Below are 22,725 nucleotides of genomic sequence, written 5' to 3'. Positions count from 1 at the left end.
AAGAAATAAAAAACCTTAGGTCTATAACTGATGCCAATTATGCTACTAATGCTGACTTAGAGGGGATGACTACATAGTTCCTGAAATCGAAAAAAAAGACTCCTCCTTCAAGTTTCATCTTCAAAAGACATGGCCATTTCATCCCAAAGAAGACAAAACAATAGTAGCCCAACTGTACCCATACCACTGATGAATAATTTCCCTTGGCTCAGCTAAACATCATCCTTCTACTATTACTTGAATATAAATCTTCAGACTTTTTAAAGTAACTTATGCTATTTATTTTGTACAAATGTTTTCACTTTGGCATCATGCCCATATACATCTCGATCTACAGTGCAGCCATACTCACCTGTAGGAATAGCTGAGCCCATAGAAGGTGGGGGAATAGTGGGTGGTGGTACAGGTGGAGGCATATAGCCTATAATGAGAATTTGAACATGTAGTAAAATATACTTTTAACAAATCAGATTGCAGACATAATAAACTACTTGTATTTTAACCGGTTTATGTGTTATACTTTGGAAATGATAATACTTTTCCACTCTTTTTTTACTCCAAGAACCATTAAAGGGGTTTCCAGGTTTCTGACACTGACAGTTTATCCTCAGAATAGGCCTAAATATCAGACTGTCGGGGGTCTGACACCCTGCACCCCTGGCAATCACCTGTTACCTTGTAGCTCTGGAGCTCCACATCTTCATCCATTGTGCAGTGGGCAGCACTGCACTCAGTCACTTTAGTGTGAGCAGCACTGCAGTTACCAGCTCCATTCACAATACAAAGTTCTGGCACTGGAGCTAAAAGGTGTTGGACCCTGCCAATCTGATGACAGGCCATGAATATCAAAATCCTGGACAACCCCTTAAAAAGGAAGATAAACACAAGACTAATACTGTAATTAAATAGAAAATTTGTAACCAGAAATAAACCCCAAACCTATAGTCTACAAGACATGGAAACTGTTAAAAATGATGCTTACCTGGAGGTGGCTGACTAGGGTTAAAACTTGCACGCATAAAAGGAGGAGGGGGAAGTGCAGTGTAGCCTGGTGGTGGGACAGCCATGGAGACGGGGAAGGCAGGCGGTACCAAGCTTACAGCAGGGACAGTTGGTGTCACAGGAATCTGCGAACAATATATATATAAAAAAAAATATACCATTCAAATAAACTGCATAAAATCATTCATTAGTGACAGGACGGAGAAATAATGTTTGTGTTATTTATGACATATAGGCAAAAAAATGCTGTATAAAAAACATTGAAATAAACCTCTTGTATACGTACATTTGCTCTTGTACTACTACTACTTGGCAGCCACAATGAAGAAGCAGCTCATGAACAGTTTAATACCAGTTTCACTTACCTGAAGCATTGCCACAGGTGGGTTATATGCCTCTGGCTGTGTTGTTATTATGGAGGTTTTTGGAACAATTGGACTCTGCACTGTAGTAGTAGGGACGGGGACAGGCTCCTTCACTACAACAGGCTCTGGGATCCTCTGTGCTTGCCATTCTACAAGGTATAAAGGTATCTGGTTAACATACATCTAGCTTAACACATGCACGTACAGTATGCGGTCTACAAAGCTGGGCCAGCTGGAACACTGCCAGACACTATGGGGGAGACATCAAATTAGTGTAAAGTAGAACTGGCCTAGTTGCCCATAGCAACCAGATTCTACCTTTCATTTTCCAAAGGAGCTGTGAAAAATGAAAGGTAGAATCTGATTGGTTGCTATGGGCAACTAAACCAGTTCTACTTTATACCAGTTTGATAAATCACAGTGAAGCAAGGAAAGGAGGCATGTTTTGCAGTTGTGCAGCCTTGACTGGTGCTACTAAAATTGGTCATTTACCAAGTAATCTTATATCTACAATGGTAAAAGTGTATAAATTTTCTACAAAAAAAATGTTTAAAAACGTTATTTACCACTATTAACAGTCTCCTGATCAATCATTCCTCCTTCTGCAAAGTCATCTAAATCATCCAGCTTTACTTTCTCCCATGGTATGTATGTGACGCCAAGATCCACATCCCAGAACTGCTTGTACTCAGTTTTCACACCTTTATTCAACGCCCAAGCGATCTAGGATAATGACACAATTAACAACAGGCAGAATACACGCACTTCAAACCAAAACCCTAATATACATTATTATACAGGTTTACTGTTAACAACTCCTAGGCATTCAGTCGCCAGTAATTGTGCCTGGCTGGCTATTATAAGAATCGATGGGGATCCTAGAGGTCAGCACCCAAGTGATTAAACTTCTAAAACTTCCTTTTGACAGTTAAAAATATTCAGTTTCGGAAAAGACTAACTGTACACGATAACTAAAGGTGAAAATGAATGGGATCAATACAAGTATCTTCTATAATGTGTCATACAAGATAAACAGGGGAAATATAATGCTTTATACACTATAACGATGCCCTGACTTCTGATGGAATCGGGCATCTGCTCCGGTGAGGTAATAATGCTAGGGCTGCAACGATTAATCGATGTAATCGATTATATTCGATAACTGGATTCGTTGTCGACGAATCCAGTTATCGAATAATCGCCGATTCGTTGCTAGGCGGGCGGGCGGTCCCTGCATCTTTATTTTACCTTTTTACAATGACGCTCCTGTAACAGCCAGGCAGAGCGGACGGCGGCGTAACGTCACTCACCCACGTGACACGCCTGCTCCGCCTCCTTCATTCATCCAACTTATAAGCATCGGGGCCGGGGCTGTTATGGGGAGGGGGGAGGATCTGTCTATGGCACTGCTATGGGGAGGGGGGGTCTGTGTATAGCACTGCTATGGGGAGGAGGGGGGGTCTGTGTATGGCACTGCTATGGGAAGGGGGATCTGTGCACTGTTATGAGGAAAGGGATCTGTGCACTGTTATGCCCATAACAGTGCACATATCCCCCTCTCCATAACAGCGCCACCCACAGATCCCCCTCTCCATAACAGCGCCACCCACAGATCCCTCTCCATAACAGCGCCACCCACAGATCCCCCTCTCCATAACAGCGCCACCCACAGATCCCCCTCTCCATAACAGCGCCGCCCACAGATCCCCCTCTCCATAACAGCGCCGCCCACAGATCCCCCTCTCCATAACAGCGCCGCCCACAGATCCCCCTCTCCATAACAGCGCCGCCCACAGATCCCCCTCTCCATAACTGCGCCGCCCACAGATCCCCCTCTCCATAACTGCGCCGCCCACAGATCCCCCTCTCCATAACTGCGCCGCCCACAGATCCCCCTCTCCATAACTGCGCCGCCCACAGATCCCCCTCTCCATAACTGCGCCGCCCACAGATCCCCCTCTCCATAACTGCGCCGCCCACAGATCCCCCTCTCCATAACTGCGCCGCCCACAGATCCCCCTCTCCATAACTGCGCCGCCCACAGATCCCCCTCTCCATAACTGCGCCGCCCACAGATCCCCCTCTCCATAACTGCGCCGCCCACAGATCCCCCTCTCCATAACTGTGCCGCCCACAGATCCCCCTCTCCATAACTACGCCACCCACAGACCCCCCTCTCCATAACTACGCCATCCACAGATCCCTCTCTCCATAACTGCGCCGTCTACAGATCCCCCATAATAGTGTCGTCCACAGATCCCCCATAAGTGTCGTCCACAGATCCCCCATAATAGTGTCGTCCACAGATCCCCCATAATAGTGTCGTCCACAATTTGTTTTAATATGGCCTTTGAACATATTTTTTCAAGTAAGATCATATAAACCTCTGTTTTGTAATTTTGTCGTTTTTGCCGATTAATCGATTAATCGTAGAAATTAATCGGCAACTAATCGATTATTCAAATAATCGTTAGCTGCAGCCCTAAATAATGCTAAAGCTAAATAATCAGAAAGCATACCTTAATAATTTTAGATCCGATCTTACAAGAGCCCGAACTCAGCTTCTGAAGAGCCCGGTATGCGTCTTGCCTGTGAACCATGCAGACATATGCACAACCACGGGGAGGAATCATCTGTTCAGGTAAATGAATGGTTAAAAGTAATAAACTGATATATTTCGGTTAAATCCAGATATTTTATCAGACACCTAAATGGTCTTCTATGTTTTTTAAGCCATAGGGAGATTATTCACTACAGGTTTAGCTGATTTCCCTGCCATCCAATTCTTTTAGCAGTCAATGTGATATACAGATGCCATAAAGGTCCAGTAGATGTGGACTTGTACCTCTACAGTCACTTGTATGGGACAATAGCCGAGTACGCATACCATACAAGTAAAGTAAGCTCCCGCAGAAGTAAAAGGAGAGAACAGCATGCATGGTCATCTCTCCATTCTAAGCAGCTGCAAGTCCAAAGGTGGACACCGCAAATATAATTTATGGCATATCTTGTGGATACAGAGATACCACTGTAAAAAAGTTATATCCCATGGTTTATTTATTGCTGTAACTGTATGCATTTATCTGTAGGGGCAGCACGGTGGCTCAGTGGTTAGCACTGGGGTCCAAGCTTCGAATCCGACCATGTGCTTCAGTACAAAGAGCAGAGGGTGCGGCAGTTGCAGACAGAGGAGTCCCATTGCTCCTAGAGGCTCATTTGCATGTATTAAAATAACATTTTCCTCAGTAATGCGGGCACATATGAACATGGGACCAACACAGATGTCTTCATCTGCCAAGTACACATGTAACGGGTCAGCCAGTTTGATAGTTACAAATCTGCTGACAGAGGCCCTTATAGTGTCAAAAGTATTGGAACTTTTATCCTAAAAATGTGGCTATGTTTCAGTCAAAACCACTATAAAGCATCTGGGAATAACAGCTCAGCCACGAAGACAGATCACACAAACTGAAAGAGCAGTGCCACGAAGGCTGAACAGCATGAGGAGTAAAAATTGTCCATTCTCCGTTGCATCACTATTGCATTGCATTGTGGAACAGGTTTCATCAGTCTGAACACAAGCCTATGATCACCAGGCGTAATGCCAGACACTGGCTGGGGTGTTGTAAAGTAGTGAAAACAAGATCCCTGGAGTGATGAATTATGATTTACCATCTAGCAGTATGATGGCTGAACCTGGGTTTGTCAGATGCCAAGTGAAAGCCAGCTACAGAAATTCATAGAATTGACAACCACGTTTTTCATATACCTCTTTCTGGAGTGCCAATCAAGGGACCTCCATTCTCATGATGTATGAAGTACTTGCCCACCCATGTACCACACCTCTTCTATCTGAGATGGCTACTACATGTAAACAGCCACATACAGTCCAGGAGCTCTGTGTCTAGAATGGCATCGCAATGTGTTTCCCCAGCAGTGGGTTGTGCTCCCCACTCCTAGAGTGACCATGTACTTAGACAATGCACTTTAAACGTATAGTACCATAGACATTCTTAATGCCTCAAAGCTACTGCAGCCAATTAAAAATTGTCCACTTACATTGATAGATTCAATTTGTCCAAACTCTTCAAAAACATTGGTCAGGTCTTGTTGAGTCGCCTTTTTATCAACCTGTCCCACCCATAAAGTTGTACTGCATACTAGGAATATAAAAATAAAAAAAACACTTAACAGTTTCAAGTATAAAAACAACCAAGGTTCTCAAAACATGCACTTTGGACATACCACTTAGAGTTTTGGATCGAATCGGAGGCAGTCCTTTTTTCATTCGTTCTTTTTCTCGCTCTCGTGCTCTTCTCTCACTTGAGTATGACCTTGAAGTCTTACGTTTTCTTTCCCTTGACCTTGAACGAGAACGTTTTCGATGCTTGCGCTTCCTGGATCCTGAACGGGATCTAGAACGCCTTTTTCTGGGTGATCTATAAAAATATTAAAATTGATATAAGTGGGAAAAGAACACAAACTAATCCACTAATAGGCAAGTTGGTATAAAATGGTTTAGAATAACAGAGGATGCTGAAGCAGTTTACAGGCACACTAGGAAACATTTGCATCAAACTCGATTTATCATCGAGCTATTGCATGTATGGCACTTGCCAGCACAATGGACATTTTGGATAAAACACTTAGTTGACACGTTACGTAACTGCTATCTTCACCACCCAGCAACTCCTTTAAGCCTAGTCTATGAAATGCAGCACTACAAAATAAATGAGTCAATATTCATTTTATTTTACCTAGATCGTGATTTGGAACGAACCCTTGGTTTTTCATCTTTTATCATTTTCTTCTCTTCCTTTTCAAACATCTCTTCTGTTACATCTTGCATTTCTTCAATATCCATATCCTTACAACAGAAGAGAAATGTATTCAATGTTCTTACACAGTAATGAAATAAAAGGGAACCATGTGTCATCAAAAAATTGACCTATTCTTTAATTCAAGTTTTTATTTTAAACCTATTTCCAAAGAATTTTTGGTGGCTCTTAATAATTTTCCATATCACTATATTTAAAAGAAAATCCTAAAATGCTGAAGTTTTTGCACTGGCCAATAAGGCTTCTTTCACTACGCTTCACCTGTCCGGCAGGCTGTTTCAGAAGCTTTTTTTGTCAGGCTGAATCCTGGAACATTTGCCATGTAGCAGCCGAAACTCCTCTTGATCCCATTATAGTCAAAGGGCACAGTGGGCACCGCAGTAACATCCACCTATGCCGGATCCGGAGAGCTAAAGTAAGAATCTCAGAAAATTATAAGACCAATTGAAAAATGTGGGCCTACCGAAAAGCATGTACTGTATATGTACTCAATACTTGATTGGGATTCTTCTGTATTACCGTATTTTTCGCCCTATAAGACGCACTCCACCCCCCCCCCCCCCCCCCCCAAAAAAAGTGGGAGGAAAATGGCAGTGCATCTTATGGGGCAAAGGCTGCAATTTTTACACTGATACACCCGACCGCAAGCTGCACAGCGCGGCTGGCGTGTGCATCAGCGAGGAGGGGCTGGGGGCCAGCCTTTAGTTTTATAATGGCAGCGAGCCCCGATGCAGTCACTGTATTCTATTGCACCGGGCCCCGCTCACTGTACTAATGGGATCTGCAGGCAGGCAATGGTTAACTTTACATATGTTCGATTCAGCACTGAGCAGCCTGTACTTACGATCATAGCAGGCTGGATGCTGGAGGCTGGGCGGGCGGGCACTGGCAGCGTAACTTCCTACGTCACGTGCCTGCTCCGCCCACTTTATGAATGAAGCAGGCGGCGCAGGCACGTGACGTAGGAAGTTACGCTGCCAGTGCCCGCCCACCCAGCCCCCTGCCTCCAGCCTGCTATGATTGTAAGTACAGGCTGCTCAGTGCTGGATCGAACATATGTATAGTTAACCATTGCCTGCCTGCAGTTAAAGATACCATTAGAACAGTGAGTGGGGCCCGATGCAATGGAATACAATGACTGCACTGAGCCCACGCTGCTATTTAAAAACTAATGTAGATGCCAGCCCTCAGCCCCTGTATTGGGGGTCATTCACAGTGGATGTCAAATAGCATAAGATGCTATTTATCTGTCATCCACAGATCCCCCCATAGCGGTGTCATGCCATCCACAGATGCCCCCATAACAGTGCCATCCACAGACGCCCCCATAACAGCGTCATCCACAGACGCCCCCATAACAGCGTCAGCCACAGACGCCCCCATAACAGCGTCAGCCACAGACGCCCCCATAACAGCGTCAGCCACAGACGCCCCCATAACAGCGTCAGCCACAGACGCCCCCATAACAGCGTCAGCCACAGACGCCCCCATAACAGCGTCAGCCACAGACGCCCCCATAACAGCGTCAGCCACAGACGCCCCCATAACAGCGTCAGCCACAGACGCCCCCATAACAGCGTCAGCCACAGACGCCCCCATAACAGCGTCAGCCACAGACGCCCCCATAACAGCGTCAGCCACAGACGCCCCCATAACAGCGTCAGCCACAGACGCCCCCATAACAGCGTCAGCCACAGACGCCCCCATAACAGCGTCAGCCCCAGACCCCCATAACAGCGCCAGCCACAGACCCCCATAACAGTGCCAGCCACAGACCCCCATAACAGTGCCTGCCACAGACCCCCATAACAGTGCCTGCCACAGACCCCCATAACAGTGCCTGCCACAGATCCCCATAACAGTGCCTGCCATAGACCCCCATAACAGTGCCTGCCACAGACCCCCATAACAGTGCCTGCCACAGACCCCCATAACAGTGCCTGCCACAGACCCCCATAACAGTGCCTGCCACAGACCCCCATAACAGTGCCTGCCACAGACCCCCATAACAGTGCCTGCCACAGATCCCCATAACAGTGCCTGCCATAGACCCCCATAACAGTGCCTGCCACAGACCCCCATAACAGTGCCTGCCACAGACCCCCATAACAGTGCCTGCCACAGACCCCCATAACAGTGCCTGCCACAGACCCCCATAACAGTGCCTGCCACAGACCCCCATAATAGTGTCAGCCACAGACCCCCATAATAGTGTCAGCCACAGGCTACCATTAGTTCAAAGCCCACCAAAAGCACACCTTTTGGTTCAAAATATATTATCTTCTTATTTTCCTCCTCAAAAACCTAGGTGCGTCTTATAGGGTGAAAAATACGGTAATTATGGCAAGGAGGCGATCAGCCTGTGGCACTGCTGAGGTGTTATGAAAGCCCAGGTTGCTTCGATAGCGACTTTCAGCTCATCTACACTGTTGGGTCTGGTGTCTCTCATCTGTCTCTTGACAATACCCCATAGATTCTCTATGGGATTTAGGTCTGGCTATTTGTGGCCAATCAAGCACAGTGATACCGTGGTTATTAAACCAGGTATTGGTACTTTTGGCAGTGTGGGCTGGTGCCATGTCCTTCTGGAAGATGATATCAGCATCTCCATAAAGCTTGTCAGCAAAGGGAAGCTTGTAGTGCTCTAAAATTTCCTGGTAGACAGCTGCCCTGGACATGGCTCCCCAAACCATCCCTGAGCAATGTCAAAATGGAGCTCTCTGCCTGAGGAGGTGGTGATGGTGAACTCGCTAAAAGATTTAGAGAGGGGTCTGGATGTATTTCTGGAGAGTGATAATATTACAGGTTATAGTTATTAGATTTCTGTAGAAGGGGAGTTGATCCAGGGAGTTATTCTGATTGGAGTCGGGAAGGAATCAGTAACTGATGCGGTACATTCACACTAAAGAAATGTATAGCAACACAAAAACATTATTTAAAAAAAATATATGAGTACAGCATTAAAAAATGCAACTTTTTTTGCAAAACCAATTCCTCAAACTGTTATATTGATGAAAAAATTAAAAATCGATGATTCTCAGAAGGTGATGATGAAAAAACTAAAAGAGAACCAATGTTGCTTTAAGAACCAATAGCTGCATCATCCACTAGCTAAAGATCTTATCAGGAACACATTCTGAACACACTGTAAGGCTGGTTTAGCACTCCCAACTCATATCTGATATCCTCAAAGTAGGGGTGGGTGATATGCGATATATAAATTTGTGCCACGATATGGATTTTGTGCATATCGCCGGACCGCGATATGACCACGGAGCGGTAGTGAAGATCGGTTACCATGGCAGCCAGGAGTCACGCTACTGAAGTCCTGGCTGCCATGGTATGTTAGTGAGCAGCATTATACTCACGTGCGCCGTGGCCGCCGGTCACTCCTTCTTCTGTCTGTGCGGCACATTGCTAATGCTCACAGACCTATGAGAAGAAGGAGCGCCCGACGGCCACGGCGCACGCGAGTATAATGCTGTTCACTAACATACCATGGCAGCCAGGACTTCAGTAGCGTCCTGGCTGCCATGGTAACCGATCGGAGCTCCAGCATTACACTGCTGGGACTCGGATCGGAACTCCCCACTGCCACCAATGATGGGGGGGGGGGACCATGCGGCCACTGCCACCAATGATTAATACTGGGGAGGGAGGTGGGGTGGGTTTGAGTTACCAGGCTGGGGGGCAGATCAGGGGCTGGGGGGCTGATCAGAGCCTGGGGGGCTGATCAGAGGCTGGGGGCGGATCAGGGGCTGATGAGAGGCTGGGGGGCACATGAGAGGCTGGGGGGGTGGATCAGGGGCTGGGGGGCTTATCAGAGGCTGGGGGGGCGGATCAGGGGCTGGGGGGGGGGCACATGAGAGGGTGGCCCTTAAGGAGGCTAATAGTTATTAAATAAAAAGTAAAAAAAAAAAAGTTTAAACCCCCCCAAAATATAGAAAACAATATATTGCGATATATATCGCATATTGCACATGCTTAAAATTATATCGCAATATAGATTTTAGGCCATATCGCCCACCCCTACCTCCAAGCTGGAAAAAAGTAAATAGCACAGAGGCACAGCAAATTGCACTCAGCATGGCAGAATGTAAAATGGCCGCAAGTAAACTATCCTAAAATTAGAGCAGAACTGGTTGCCTCCGCGTGCAGAGGGGTGAGGGGACAGGACCTATACTACTCAATGGTGAGCTTTCCTGTCAGGCTGCTTAGTCATGATGGGATATCATGGGCAGCATCAAATCAATACCATTTATTGTAGAGCAGTGTAGTGTGTAGTGAGGTCCTGCTCACATTCTAGGACAGGTTACTTGTGGCAGTTCTAAATCATTCCCGGAGAAGGGCTTTCATCAAGGTAGTTCTCTATTTGCTCTGTGCAGCCCTACCTCTTGCTGTAATGATAGCGAAGTATGAAGCTGTGCCTCTTTCTCCATAAAGGCTTGCTGGCTGTCATCCTGCGATGGGGTAGCAGAATTTTCTGATTCAGACATCATATCCTGGTTCTCCTGAGCTGTCATCTAGACAAGCATTAAGATATTCATTATGTTAGGCAAAAACATCTAGTCATGACATTTCATTCCCCAACTACGCAAACAACAAATGTAAGTTAAAGAAAGGTTCCTCTAAATGTTTTATTTGTAAATAAAAATAAATAAAATAAATAAATAAAAATAATTATTACGGCAGTAATCTATTCAGGATAGTAAGGGTATGGCCTGCCGATATAGTAAATCACACAGAGCACAGAAATACTTAGGAATAGTAAAAACCTCAAAATTTGGTATGGCAAACCTAAATATCCTGATGTAGTAAATGGAATCATTCAGTAGACACAATATATTTGTAGAATAGGTAAACACTTCAAGACATGTCAGTTTTTTCATACTACTATGTTGTGGCATTCCTGTAATAATCCTGCTAGAGGTTTATGAATGAATTGCCAGCAGTCTGCAATAAAGGTCAACTGGGTGTTACCAGCTGGTAGTGTGTTTGTCACTGGCAACCCTTAATGGATAGTGACAGACTAAACCCTCTCCGATGAAGCCACGCATCCTTTTCTCCGCCTGAGGTTTAAGCCTAGCCCTTGCTCTATTGAGCAGTACATTTTGGTGACTGCCAGTACAGACCAGTACTTCTTATGATCTTATAACTGGTTTACAGAGTTTTATTCAGACTCTAATGTCTCTCTAATGCAGTGTTTCCCAACCAGTGTGCCTCCAGCTGTTGCAAAACTACAACTCCCAGCATGCCTGGACAGCCTTTGGCTGTGCGGGCATGCTGGAAGTTGTAGTTTTGCAACAGCTTGAGGGCCACAGGTTGAGCATGCCTGCTCTATCCAATCAGTGCTGCCACTGTCAGCTGTCTGGCGCACATCATGCCTACGTAGGCTAATCAGATACATCATCAAGGAACAGTACTATTCCCATTGAGAAAGGAGGAAGTGTGGCTGCCTGATCCATTAGAACTGTGTAGACCTGTCAAGTCTCAACAGCAAGAGATAGCATAACTACCGCTCCTATAGACAGCAGTTAACTGAATAGTCTGTAGATAGCACAAATAATCTGTTGATAGCACAAATCCTTTGTCTGCTGAAGGGACCAATGCATTTGTTTACTTAATGTGGGTGCCTGGTGCACATCAGCACTGAGTAGGCTTCCCAGATACAGCATCCAGCCATAGTGTCTGCCTGGGAAAATATGGTTCCCAGCCAGACACTCAGTCCAATAACCATACAAATATGCCTCATAATTGCATATAGTATATGCTGATATTATTCAGTGATAGTCACCCATTGCGCTATCAAGTATGTCAAGAAGCCATTTGGTCGTTGTGTCCCATGTGTGCTTTCTGTGTATGTATAGAAGTATAATATCCCAGTAGACTTTATATTTGTTGTGAGGCAGCGACAGGCCTCATATATGATGGAAGATATGTGTCTCCTAGAATGGTGAAGGAAACCTATTAGAGGAGATGTATATGATTTGCTGTGTTTTTCCCACGATCACCTGGCCTGAGGTGAGGCCAGGTGCGATACTCACTTGGGGATAAAGCAATCCTCAGTGTTTGAGAGGGGGAATTGGGTCCCAGGGAACAGATCTGCAGAGGGCCTGTGTGGTCCCAGCCAGGAGGGATGGGGGGCCACAAGGCTGAGGAAGCCTGAGAAGGAAGCCTGCAAAGGGCCTGTGTGGTCCCAGCCAGGAAGGCTGGGCGGCCACAAGGCGGAGGAAGCCAGAGTTTGGGGGGACCCAGCGATGCTGAAGAAGAGAGATGTCGCACGGTCTGAGTCAGGAGGACTGCTGGACCATATCCCCCCACCCCCCCCGAAACCTCATGGTGCCAAATGATGCCAAACTTGGAAGTGTGAGGTGCTGTGTGAGAAATAAAGCTTGAAAACCCTGTTTGATGAAAAGTCTGTCATTGCCGACCCCTGAGAGAGAGCAATTCCCTACAGTGTACATATATGATACTTGTAGCCTGTAGTTGTATTCCATTTATACGTGGGTCTGTGGCCTGCACGTGTAGATTATATATATGCTATTTATGCATGAGTTTCTATATGTACATGTACCAATGGTCAGATACTGGATGCGAGTTGGTTAGAAGTGTAGATCCAATAGACGGTATATGTTGGGATCTGGATATATACAGTGGATATAAAAATTTGATTTTTTTGTACACACCGTAAAATCCTTTTCTCGTAGTAGGCATTGGGGGACACAGCACCATGGGTATACGTCCAACTACCACTAGGAGGCACTAGACACAAAAAGTGTTGGCTCCTCCCAGGTGGGCTATACCCTCTCCACAGGCACGAGACTATTCAGTTTGTACCAAAAGCAGTAGGAGAGAAGAAAAGCAAGGAACCAACAACTCCCGTACCGGGAAAGATCAAGAGACCAGCCCGGAGAAGCGGAAGTAAAAACATAGGGTGGGATCTGTGTCCCCCAATGCCTACTATGAGAAAAGGATTTTACGATGAGTACAAAAAATCCAATTTTCTCGTGCATGGCATTGGGGGACACAGCACCATGGGACGTCCCAAAGCAGTCCCTGAGGGTGGGAAAAGAGGAGACACGCCACCATTTGGGCATACAGGTGCAGGAGAACCATGTGACCCAACAGGAAAAAAAACACGGAATGGGCAAGAGGTTCCATAACAAGGAAGAAACCTCAGAAGAAGCAGTGAAGACTGCCAGCACCCCAGGACAAATGCCTGAAAGAAAATCCCAAATGCAAGAAGGTGGCACTGTGAAGCGTAAGACCAGAGGAAACTCTGGGCATGTGAAGTATCATGGAAAAAAGGAATCAGATACAGGCCCAGGCAATCTCAGCAGGGACACACTGGACTGAGAGACATGGGAGTAGAAGGAGAGTACTCCAGACAGCCTAAGGAGTAAAGGTTCTACAACAGGAGGAGGTCCCTCCCGAAAGAGACCATACGGCGGAATTGCAAACCGTTGCACTAAACCACTCAATACCAGGTACTTGACGTGGGAGGATGGAAAAAAGAGACACGAATCCCAAGAGGACCTCAAATGAACGGGGACAGGGACTCCAGAAAGAAGTACCCAGTATGGGCTCACAAGGAACCAGGAGCTGAACCACCAGAAGACAACGCAAGCCAGAATATCCAGGAAAGGCGAAATGAAACTACCATAGGGGAAGGGACATTGGCCATGGACAACTAGCCAGTCCAAGAATAGTGACTAGCAAACTGTATACATTGTCCCAGAGAGGGCAAGTACAGCAGCTCGGGATGTACCACAAAATCGACAGACATCCATATGCATAAGGAATGCAGAAGTCGCCATGAAAAAGTCGGGGGAGCCTACATAGAAATGTAGAAACCAGCTGCGACCGGCATACTGAAAACTCCCAGGGGGAGAAAGTACCTGACAGGTGCAGACGACGGCAAGGTCCAAGGGGACTGCCCCTCTGTCATGTAGTACAACCAAGCAGAAAATACAAGGGAATACCGAGAACACCTGGACCCAGAAGGAACTACGGGACCTTGTCCGATGCCAGAGCAATCAGCTGAAAATTCACCTACCAGACAGGTGTGTGGCGCTCAGTGGTCCTGTCCCTGACCCGTCAGGGAGGACGTCAAGCGACGAAAAAATGCCGTGGACCCCAGAAGGATTCCGTGTGGCGGAGGACATCCAGCGATGACCGAAAACTGCTGCAGCGGCCGGTGCTCACCAAGCTACGTGCCCCAACAAGGCAGAAGATCCAGTGGAGATCCCTGTACTTCACCTGGAATGGGCCGCTCTGTAATAGGAAACAACACGAGTACTCCTCTATAACATGGGGTAACGTGGAGCACCGCATACCGTAGTACCTTAAAGAGATGGCAAGAGCAACCCTAGGACAAGGCCAACAACCACCTGGCCATGGAGTAGGGAGCATGGTTGTATGTGGACCACCCGCCGGATCAGACAGATCAGCCATATACTGGAGCTACCAGAAGTAGCACTAGACTGATAAGGTGGGGGTTGGGCTGGCCAACCCCTGCCAGATATGGTAACCATGCACATGCTGAACGAAGGTGGCCTTGGTGCAGACAGTGCCTTGAGAGGTACAAGTGAGACCAATGAGCACGACAGTAACGGAGTGGCAGATGGAAGAACCAAACGGATGGAACCAACATCCGCAGCACAGATTAGAACCCGGGGGCAGAAAACGCCCAGTAATACAGAAACTGTCTGGGCCACAGATTGCACCATAGGGCCCAGCACTTGGGGTACTACAAACACACGCCTAAACTATAGGTAAAGTGGCTGCATATTGCCGTCTAAGGAGAGTGGAAACATAGCCACAGCATCTGGGAATGCGACAGCATTTGGAGGGTACAGGTACTCAACCTGTAAAGTAGAAATACGGCTGTATAGCGCAGAGATACGACCAGACAGGTCTAATGGGTACAGCATCTGGAGATGGTAGCGGTACTACATGTAAGACCGAAGCAATGTGGCCGCACGGTGCACCCTAGAACCAGAGAGGTGCAACAGCTACCACGTTAACAATGGTACCTATAGGGCCGCACGGTACCACAAGGAACAAGACAGGTGCACACTACAATCAGGTAGGTGCAATGGCAACTGAAACAGGGCCGTACACCATAGAAGCCAGACAGGTGTAACGACTGCAGCATCAGAGACGGTTCAGGAACTCTACCTATGAATGGAGTAAGATGGCTGTTTGGTGCACACCATGATGAGGTAGGTGCAATGGCCACGGCAATTGGAGGAGGCCTCAATATCTCGTCCGGTAAGGGAGAGAAAATGCCACATGGAACACCATAAAGCCAGACAGGAGGAACGGCTACAGCATCCGGAGATGGTGCAGGTACTCTAACTGTTAGGGTCTATTCACACGTCCGTTGTTTCTTTCCTGATCTGTTCCGTTTTTTTGCTGAACAGATCTGGACCAGATCTGGACCCATTCATTTTCAATGGGTCCTGAAAAAAAACGGACAGCACAATGTCAGATTTTTTTTCAGGACCCATTGAAAATGAAGGGGTCCAGATCTGTTCAGCAAAATACGGAACAGATCAGGAAAGAAACAACGGACGTGTGAATGGACCCTCAAGGGATCAAGGTGGCAATCTGGTGCCACTAGAACCAGACAGGGGCAATTCTACGGCAATTGAAAGTAGCCTCTATATCTCGCCTGCAGGGAGAAATGTTGCTGCGTGGAACACAATAGAGCCCGCCAGGAGTATTGGCTACAGCATCGGAGATGGTGTAGGTACTCTACCTATGATGGGAGCAAAGTGGCTGGGAACAGACAGGTGCAATTGCTACGGCAATTGAAGGCGGCCTGTACATCTCGCCCGGAAGGGAGAAATAGTGCTGTATGGAACACCATAGAGCCAGCCAGGAGTAATGGCTTCAGCATCTGGAGTAGGTGTAGGTACTCTACCTACGAAAAGGGGCAAGGCGGCTGGAAACAGAAGAAATAATTGCTCTTTACTCACCAACCTACAGGAGGCGATTGCCTGAGCTAACAGCTTGCCTACAACAGGAACCCGCTGTAATGAGGTAGAGTGACGAACACCAGCACCAGGATGGGGACCCGGTGGAAACACTCCCAAATGTGAAGAGCATAGCCCCTGGTATAGGGGAACCAGGAAGGCTTGTCAGGGACAGCCTGTGGCAGTGGTGCAGGTACCCCCATGTTAAGGAGAAGGCGTACGTACCAGAGACACCACGTAGGTGACTCAGTATGCTAAACACGGGGACGGCTGCCTTACCTGTGCGGTTGAATACCTGAGCAGTCAGGGGAGCGCCATCCGAAAATCCACTAGAGGGGATACCAACCCTGGGTAGGAGAGGTTCCTCCGTGCACGTTAGTCTTGACCTCCCAGAGGGCTTCTGTATGGAGGAAGACCGCCTGATGCTCTGTTCCAAGGGAATCGGTGCAGAGGTGTCCCCAGAGGCAACGGATGGGGTGACAGGAAAGGATTCGTCACCAGCCTCAGGCCTGTCCTGGGGAGGAGCCGAGGATGCCGAGGAGGGGTGGACCCCTGTTGAGACCACCCAAGGTTGTACTGTGAGCTACCCCTTGCCGAACCTGGTAACTGAGCGTGCCCCATCTGCAGGGAGGACCCTGGGAGGGCAGAGGTGGCCGCAATTTGGGTAGGTAGCGGTCCAGCGACTCCACCAGGGAGAGTCGGACAAGGTTCCCATGGCTTTGACACGGAGCGAGCCCATTCGTGGGGAACCTACAGAAAAGGATTGTTCAGGGGACACGATGGGATCTGGGAAGAGGTACTGCACACAAGCAGGTAGACAGCGGACGCACGTGAAAACACGTGGCGATCCGAGGAGAGGCTGGGAGAGGAGACGCTCATAAAGCAGCCAGCAGAGGCTGTCTTATCTGGACCTGGATGCCCTGTTCCCCAAAGAGGTAATGCAGCAGCTTGTTCCCCAAATAGAGGTGGTCAGTAGGGCTGCAGGAGAAATGAAGCAATTGAGGGGGTTAGCCACCCCCTCCAACAGAAAACCCACGTTAGCCCAGGAAAGGGTGGAGGAGATAGCCCCTCCCCAGGGGGCGGGAAGATCGCGGCCTAGCAGGCCCAAAAACCGCGGCCGACCGAGGGCCCTCCGGACCCATAAAACTAGGTGAGGAGGGTAGGGGGGGGGAAAGCGATACCTGGGGATAGGCGGAACTAAAGTGGAATACAAAGGAGCCCCAGCCTACAGCAGGTATAACGGTGGAGAACACCGAGACCTGCAGAAGAGAGGAAAAACAATTATTAAAAAAAAAAAAAAAAAAAACAGCAGGACCTGCAAAAAAAAGCAGGACAGGTCTGCCTCCTACGGACACTAGACTAAAACTGAATAACCTCGTGCCTGTGGAGAGGGTATAGCCCACCTGGGAGGAGCCAACACTTTTTGTGTCTAGTGCCTCCTAGTGGTAGTTGGACGTATACCCATGGTGCTGTGTCCCCCAATGTCATGCACGAGAAAAGTCTGCACACTCCTGTTAAAATGTCAGGTTACGGTGAGACAAAGATAAATCATTTCAAAACTTTTTCCACCTTTAATGTGACCTATAAACTGTACAACTCAATTGAAAAACAAACTGAAACCTTTTAGGTGGAGGGAAGAAACTGGTACTGGCTGTGTGGTACATGTGACAACAATCTCCCGTATTTTTCACGTCTGGGCTATGGGGTAGAGTGGCAAGACGAAAGCCTTTTCTTACAAAGAAAAACACCCAAGCCAGGCTACATTTTGCAAAAACGCATCTGAAGTCTCCCAAAAGTATGTGGAAAAAGGTGTTATGGTCTGATGAAACCAAGGTTGAACTTTTTGGCCATAATTCCAAAAGATATGTTTGGCACAAAAACAACACTGCACATCACCAAAAGAACACCATACCCACAGTGAAGCATGGTGGTAGTAGCATCATGGTTTGGGGCTGTTTTTCTTCAGTGGGAACTGGGGCCTTAGTTAAGCTAGAGGGAATAATGAACAGTTCCAAATACCAGTCAATATTGGCAATATTGGCACAAAACCTTCAGGCTTCTGCTAGAAAGCTGAACATGAAGAGGAACTTCATCTTTCAGCATGACAATGACCCAAAGCATACATCCAAATCAACAAAGGAATGGCTTCACCAGAAGAAGATTAAAGTTTTGGAATGGCCCAGCCAGAGCCCAGACCTGAATCTGATTGAAAACCTGTGGGGTGATCTGAAGAGGACTGTGCACAGGAGATGCCCTCGCAATCTGACAGATTTGGAGTGTTTTTGCCAAGAAGAGTGGGCAACTCTTGCCAAGTCAAAATGTGCCATGCTGATAGACTCATACCAAAAAAGACTGTGCTGTAATAAAATCAAAAGCTGCTTCAACAAAGTATTAGTTTAAGGGTGTGCACACTAATGCAACCATATTATTTTATTTTTATATTTTTTTTCCCCTCTACCTCAAAGATTTTAAGTTTGTTTTCCAATTGAGTGGTATAGTTTATAGGTCACATTAAAGGTGGAAACAGCTCTGAAATGATTTACCGTCTCATTTTTTTACAGCACAGAAACCTGACATTTTAACAGGGGTGTGTAGACTTTTTATATCCACTGTAGCTATGTATATATAGTATATACATAGCCATTATTTAGCCACATTTGCTTAGTCTCCAGGGAGGGCAGGAAACGAGGTAGCTGTATGTTGGTGTATCCCATGTAATGTCTTATTTGTATCTTCATGTAATGTCCACTGCTTTGTCACCTCTATGTTATCAGTAAAGTAGTTTTTTATATATATGTATCTGCATTGTATGTTACTCCTGGGGTGTATGAAGGACTGGAGGGTGTGTATATGATACACAGATTAAGTGGGTTATATAGAAAACAAAGACAGCCTAGGAACAGAATAAAGGGGACGGAACACAAAAATAGATATAAATCTCAAAATTTCCCCTTTATCACTCTGCCTATAGAGGGAGTAATGAGGTTGCATGGTGCACATCACAACTGTGTAGGCTTGTCAAATTCAGCACCAGCACAATTAGTCTATTTTTGAAGGGGGTAATGTGGTTGCCTGATGCATGTCAGACACTGCACCTAGTGATAGCACAATTACTACGCTTATTGAAGTGAGTAATGTTGCTGCCTGGTGCACATCAGAACTGAATACGATTGATTGATTGATAGAGCATGTGGCGATGGAGCAATTATTAAAATGGGGGGAATGCATCTGCCTGGTGCACTGATAATTGTGTAGCAATGTCAGATACAGCATTTTGTGCTATGTGAGGGGGAAATGTTGATGACAAGATAAAAGAAGGAGGGTCCTGACTGGGTTGTGAACAGGGGCTGTTGTAGCGGGCCCAACTATGAAAGCCCCATATAGGAACCCCAAAGAACACTGGGGGAAACATATAATGTAGAGGGGAGTGTTAACAATGGGTGACCACAAGGCTGATGGGCAACAGAGGAGCTGGGCTACTCTTCATCACTTTTTCTGCTTGGAGGAAGGTGGAATGATGAGGAGGGGGGGGGGGGGGGGGGGGGACATTATATTAAAAGGAAGAAGAAGCCCTGCCTCCCACACACACTAAGCTAAAACTGATTAGAACGAGCTAACATTTGCTGTTTAGCGTTCCCTCATAGTGTCTTCATGCCCCCCACTAGTGAGACTGCATTTCAAAATATAAACATCCATATAAGAGCACATTCTGTATATGTTTTCATTTATAAATGAATGGATTATCACAGGCAACTTACCTTTGGAGTATGCTGCTGCTGCTGCTGCTGCTCCAAGAATTGGTGGCGTAGATGTTCTAGATTTTGCTGCTGTAAATGTTCTGCAAGCTGATGGAAAAGTGAGTTGTTCACAGAATCTGGTACAAGCGGACTGAAAAAGAAGACAAGTGGTGATTGATGGTCTGTAAGCATTTTTAGCATAAAAATTAACATTCATGGCAACAGAGTAGAAGTGATCTTGTAGGGTCAGCAAAACCAAATCAGCAGAATATTTGTCTATGTTACAAGACAGTGTCTGCTAACGGGATGCACAGAAGCTGCAGAGAGTCTTGAGTTGCTGCAGCCTCGAAATATTATTATTATTAGCCTCTCCTCTGATACTAATAATCAGACTGTGAGTAGATTTGATAACAGATATATCTATATAGGAATTCATGGAAAGAGCTGTAAATACTAATCCATAATATACAAGAAAACAAACATGTGAAGCAAAAAGTAAATCATGTACAAAGAATATTAAGGAGAAAAGGTAAACCATGGTTTTCTACTCAGTAGGTCATGCCTTAGAACCCACTTTTCTACCTACCCAAAGAAGGGGTCACACATGGGTTGTAATTTTATGTTTCCAAGTGGCAAAACTTACATCATTTAAAAGCTATGGTCACCGTGTCCTAACACATCTAAACTGAAAAAAATGAAGAACCTCTGCAATAGGTCTTGATCCTGCAGTAGAGAGGAGTGAATTGTTTCTCAACAGCAGGACTTTTTCACCTGTGGGGGGCTGTCCCTGCGGGTGAAGAAGTGCCCGCCTACCACAAGACTGACAGGGCTGGACATTTGGCCGGCCCTAACCACTGCATCAAGTAACTGGGCAAGGGCAGATGCATTCTACTGGGAAATCATGATTTTGCTAATGTGTTGTGGCAAAATATGTGGTTCTCAGAACTCATTGGTGGCAGCGGATCATCGTTACAAGGGTGAAGGGTGAGGAGAGCATACTCCTCTCATTATCCTCCCAGCAGCTGTGCTTCTCTGCTGTTAATGAAGCCATCAGTCAAAGGGAGGGGGAGTGCCCAGAGCACAGGGGCATTTCCCTAGTAGAGCTCCTAGTGCTACTCCCAGCTCTTTGGTGCGCCAACTAGTTAATTTGGATAAATATAAAAATTTATATAGCTCTGTGACTATTCAACTGAGAGAGAAAATAAATATACTGTTTTACTTAGCATGATCAACCCTACTAGTCAATATGCCTGGTTTAATAGGGTTATTCATGCTGATAGATGCTTGTTGATAAAAGGGTTCGCCTTCCATATATATTGATGAACTAGTGCCATTATAGGTCATCAATATCGGATTGGCGGTATTAAACATGTTGGTTGGGAAGGTGGTCATAGCCTTTAACCCTTTCACTCACATGGACATACAACCATAAATTGTTGGAGCAACTAGAATGATAAATAAAGCCCAGAATATGTTCACCTCGAAAAAGAGCTTACATTTGTGAACCATCCTTTTTTGAGTCCTCATTCTGTGAATTCTCCTCCCCAAAATCAAACCGGTCTATCAGCTTCTGACAAGAAAACAGAAATACCAAGCACAATTAAGCCTACGTAATAGTGATACATAGGAAATGCAGTACTGAACTTTCTACACAATGTATAGATATATCTGCAAAAATAACCGAATATGCACACAAAAGAACACGCACCTAAACATGAATACTTTAACGGGTTTCTAGGATTTTACTGTTGATGACCTATCTTAAGGATAGGCCATCAATATCTGCTCTGTGAGGGTCCAACACTTTGCACCCCCACGATTAGCAGTTTCAGGGTTGCTCCAGCACCATAAATACACTGCACCATCCACTGTGTAGTGCAGCCCTATTCCCATTCACCTAAATGAGAGAAGCATTGCAGTAACCAGCTCCATCCACCACACAATGGAGGGAGTTGTTCAGGCACTGGAACTACTGCAGAACAGCAGATTTGTGGGGGTGCGGGATGTCAGAATATCACAGATCATATACTAATGACCTATCCTGAGGAGAGGCCATGGATACTATCCTGGACAACCTCTTTAAAGAGTTAATCGTCAACAGAAACCTTTACTAGGTTTATAATTAAAGGAGTTGTCTTCTTGAGAAAAAAAAATAAACATTTGCATATGGTCTTATAAATAATAGAGGAGCAGATCAAGAACTATAAGGTGAGGTACAAAAGGGCTGTCCAATTTTTCATGGCTCATTGAAAGATGTTCCAGCAGTGGAAAAACAGACCCTTTAAATCAGTGTTATGAACCCCTTCCCCACAGTAAAGTATTGTGCACGCGTAGTTAAAGGGGTTGGGTTGTCTGGGTTCAGAGCTGAACCCGGACATAACCTTATTTTCCCCCAGACAGCCCCCCTGAGGCTAGCATCGGAGCATCTCATGCTCCGATGCGCTCCCTTGCTCTGCGCTAAATCGTGCAGGGCACGGGCTCTTTTGTTTATCATATCACACTGCCGGGCGGAAGCTTTCGCACGGCAGTGTGTTCGGTGACGTCACCGGCTCTGATGGGCGGGCTTTAGTGCTGCCCTAGCCGTTTTACATTCACTTGAACAGGACGGAGCCATCCCCTTGAAGTGAATGGGGATTCCATAGATGTAGATACAGCTCACCACCACTGCAGCTGCGATGACGAGCAGGTAAACAGTGAAGAGAAGGCAGCGCTCGTATGAGCGCTGCTTTCTCTTCAAACAGCTGATCCGTGGGGGTGCTGGGAGTCGGACCTCCGCTGATCTAAAAAAGCGGACAGCCCCTTT

General features: G+C 46.4%; 1 protein-coding gene across 5 annotated transcripts in view; it reads right to left on the bottom strand.

The window, feature by feature from the left end:
* SCAF8 (SR-related CTD associated factor 8) overlaps nt 1-22,725 on the bottom strand; it is a 208,983-nt gene that overhangs the window by 120,280 nt on the left and 65,978 nt on the right. For 4 of the 5 annotated variants that reach the window (XR_006388664.1, XM_044289934.1, XM_044289933.1 and 1 more), the window contains 11 exons: nt 21,419-21,492; nt 19,944-20,073; nt 10,597-10,728; nt 6,125-6,234; nt 5,613-5,806; nt 5,427-5,527; nt 3,887-4,000; nt 1,934-2,090; nt 1,368-1,516; nt 983-1,127; nt 353-421 (listed from right to left, as the gene is read on the bottom strand). Coding sequence is in view for 4 of the 5 variants with exons in the window: in XM_044289934.1 (XP_044145869.1) it covers nt 353-421; nt 983-1,127; nt 1,368-1,516; nt 1,934-2,090; nt 3,887-4,000; nt 5,427-5,527; nt 5,613-5,806; nt 6,125-6,234; nt 10,597-10,728; nt 19,944-20,073; nt 21,419-21,492 (1,375 nt within the window). In the remaining variant the exon portion in view is untranslated. The remainder of the gene's footprint in view (nt 1-352; nt 422-982; nt 1,128-1,367; nt 1,517-1,933; nt 2,091-3,886; nt 4,001-5,426; nt 5,528-5,612; nt 5,807-6,124; nt 6,235-10,596; nt 10,729-19,943; nt 20,074-21,418; nt 21,493-22,725) is intronic. The other variant, XM_044289935.1, reaches the window with a different exon arrangement.

Source organism: Bufo gargarizans, chromosome 4 (genome assembly GCF_014858855.1).
Source record: "Bufo gargarizans isolate SCDJY-AF-19 chromosome 4, ASM1485885v1, whole genome shotgun sequence".
NCBI classification, from domain to species: Eukaryota; Metazoa; Chordata; class Amphibia; order Anura; family Bufonidae; genus Bufo; species Bufo gargarizans.
This window is presented reverse-complemented; position numbering and strand designations above follow the sequence as displayed.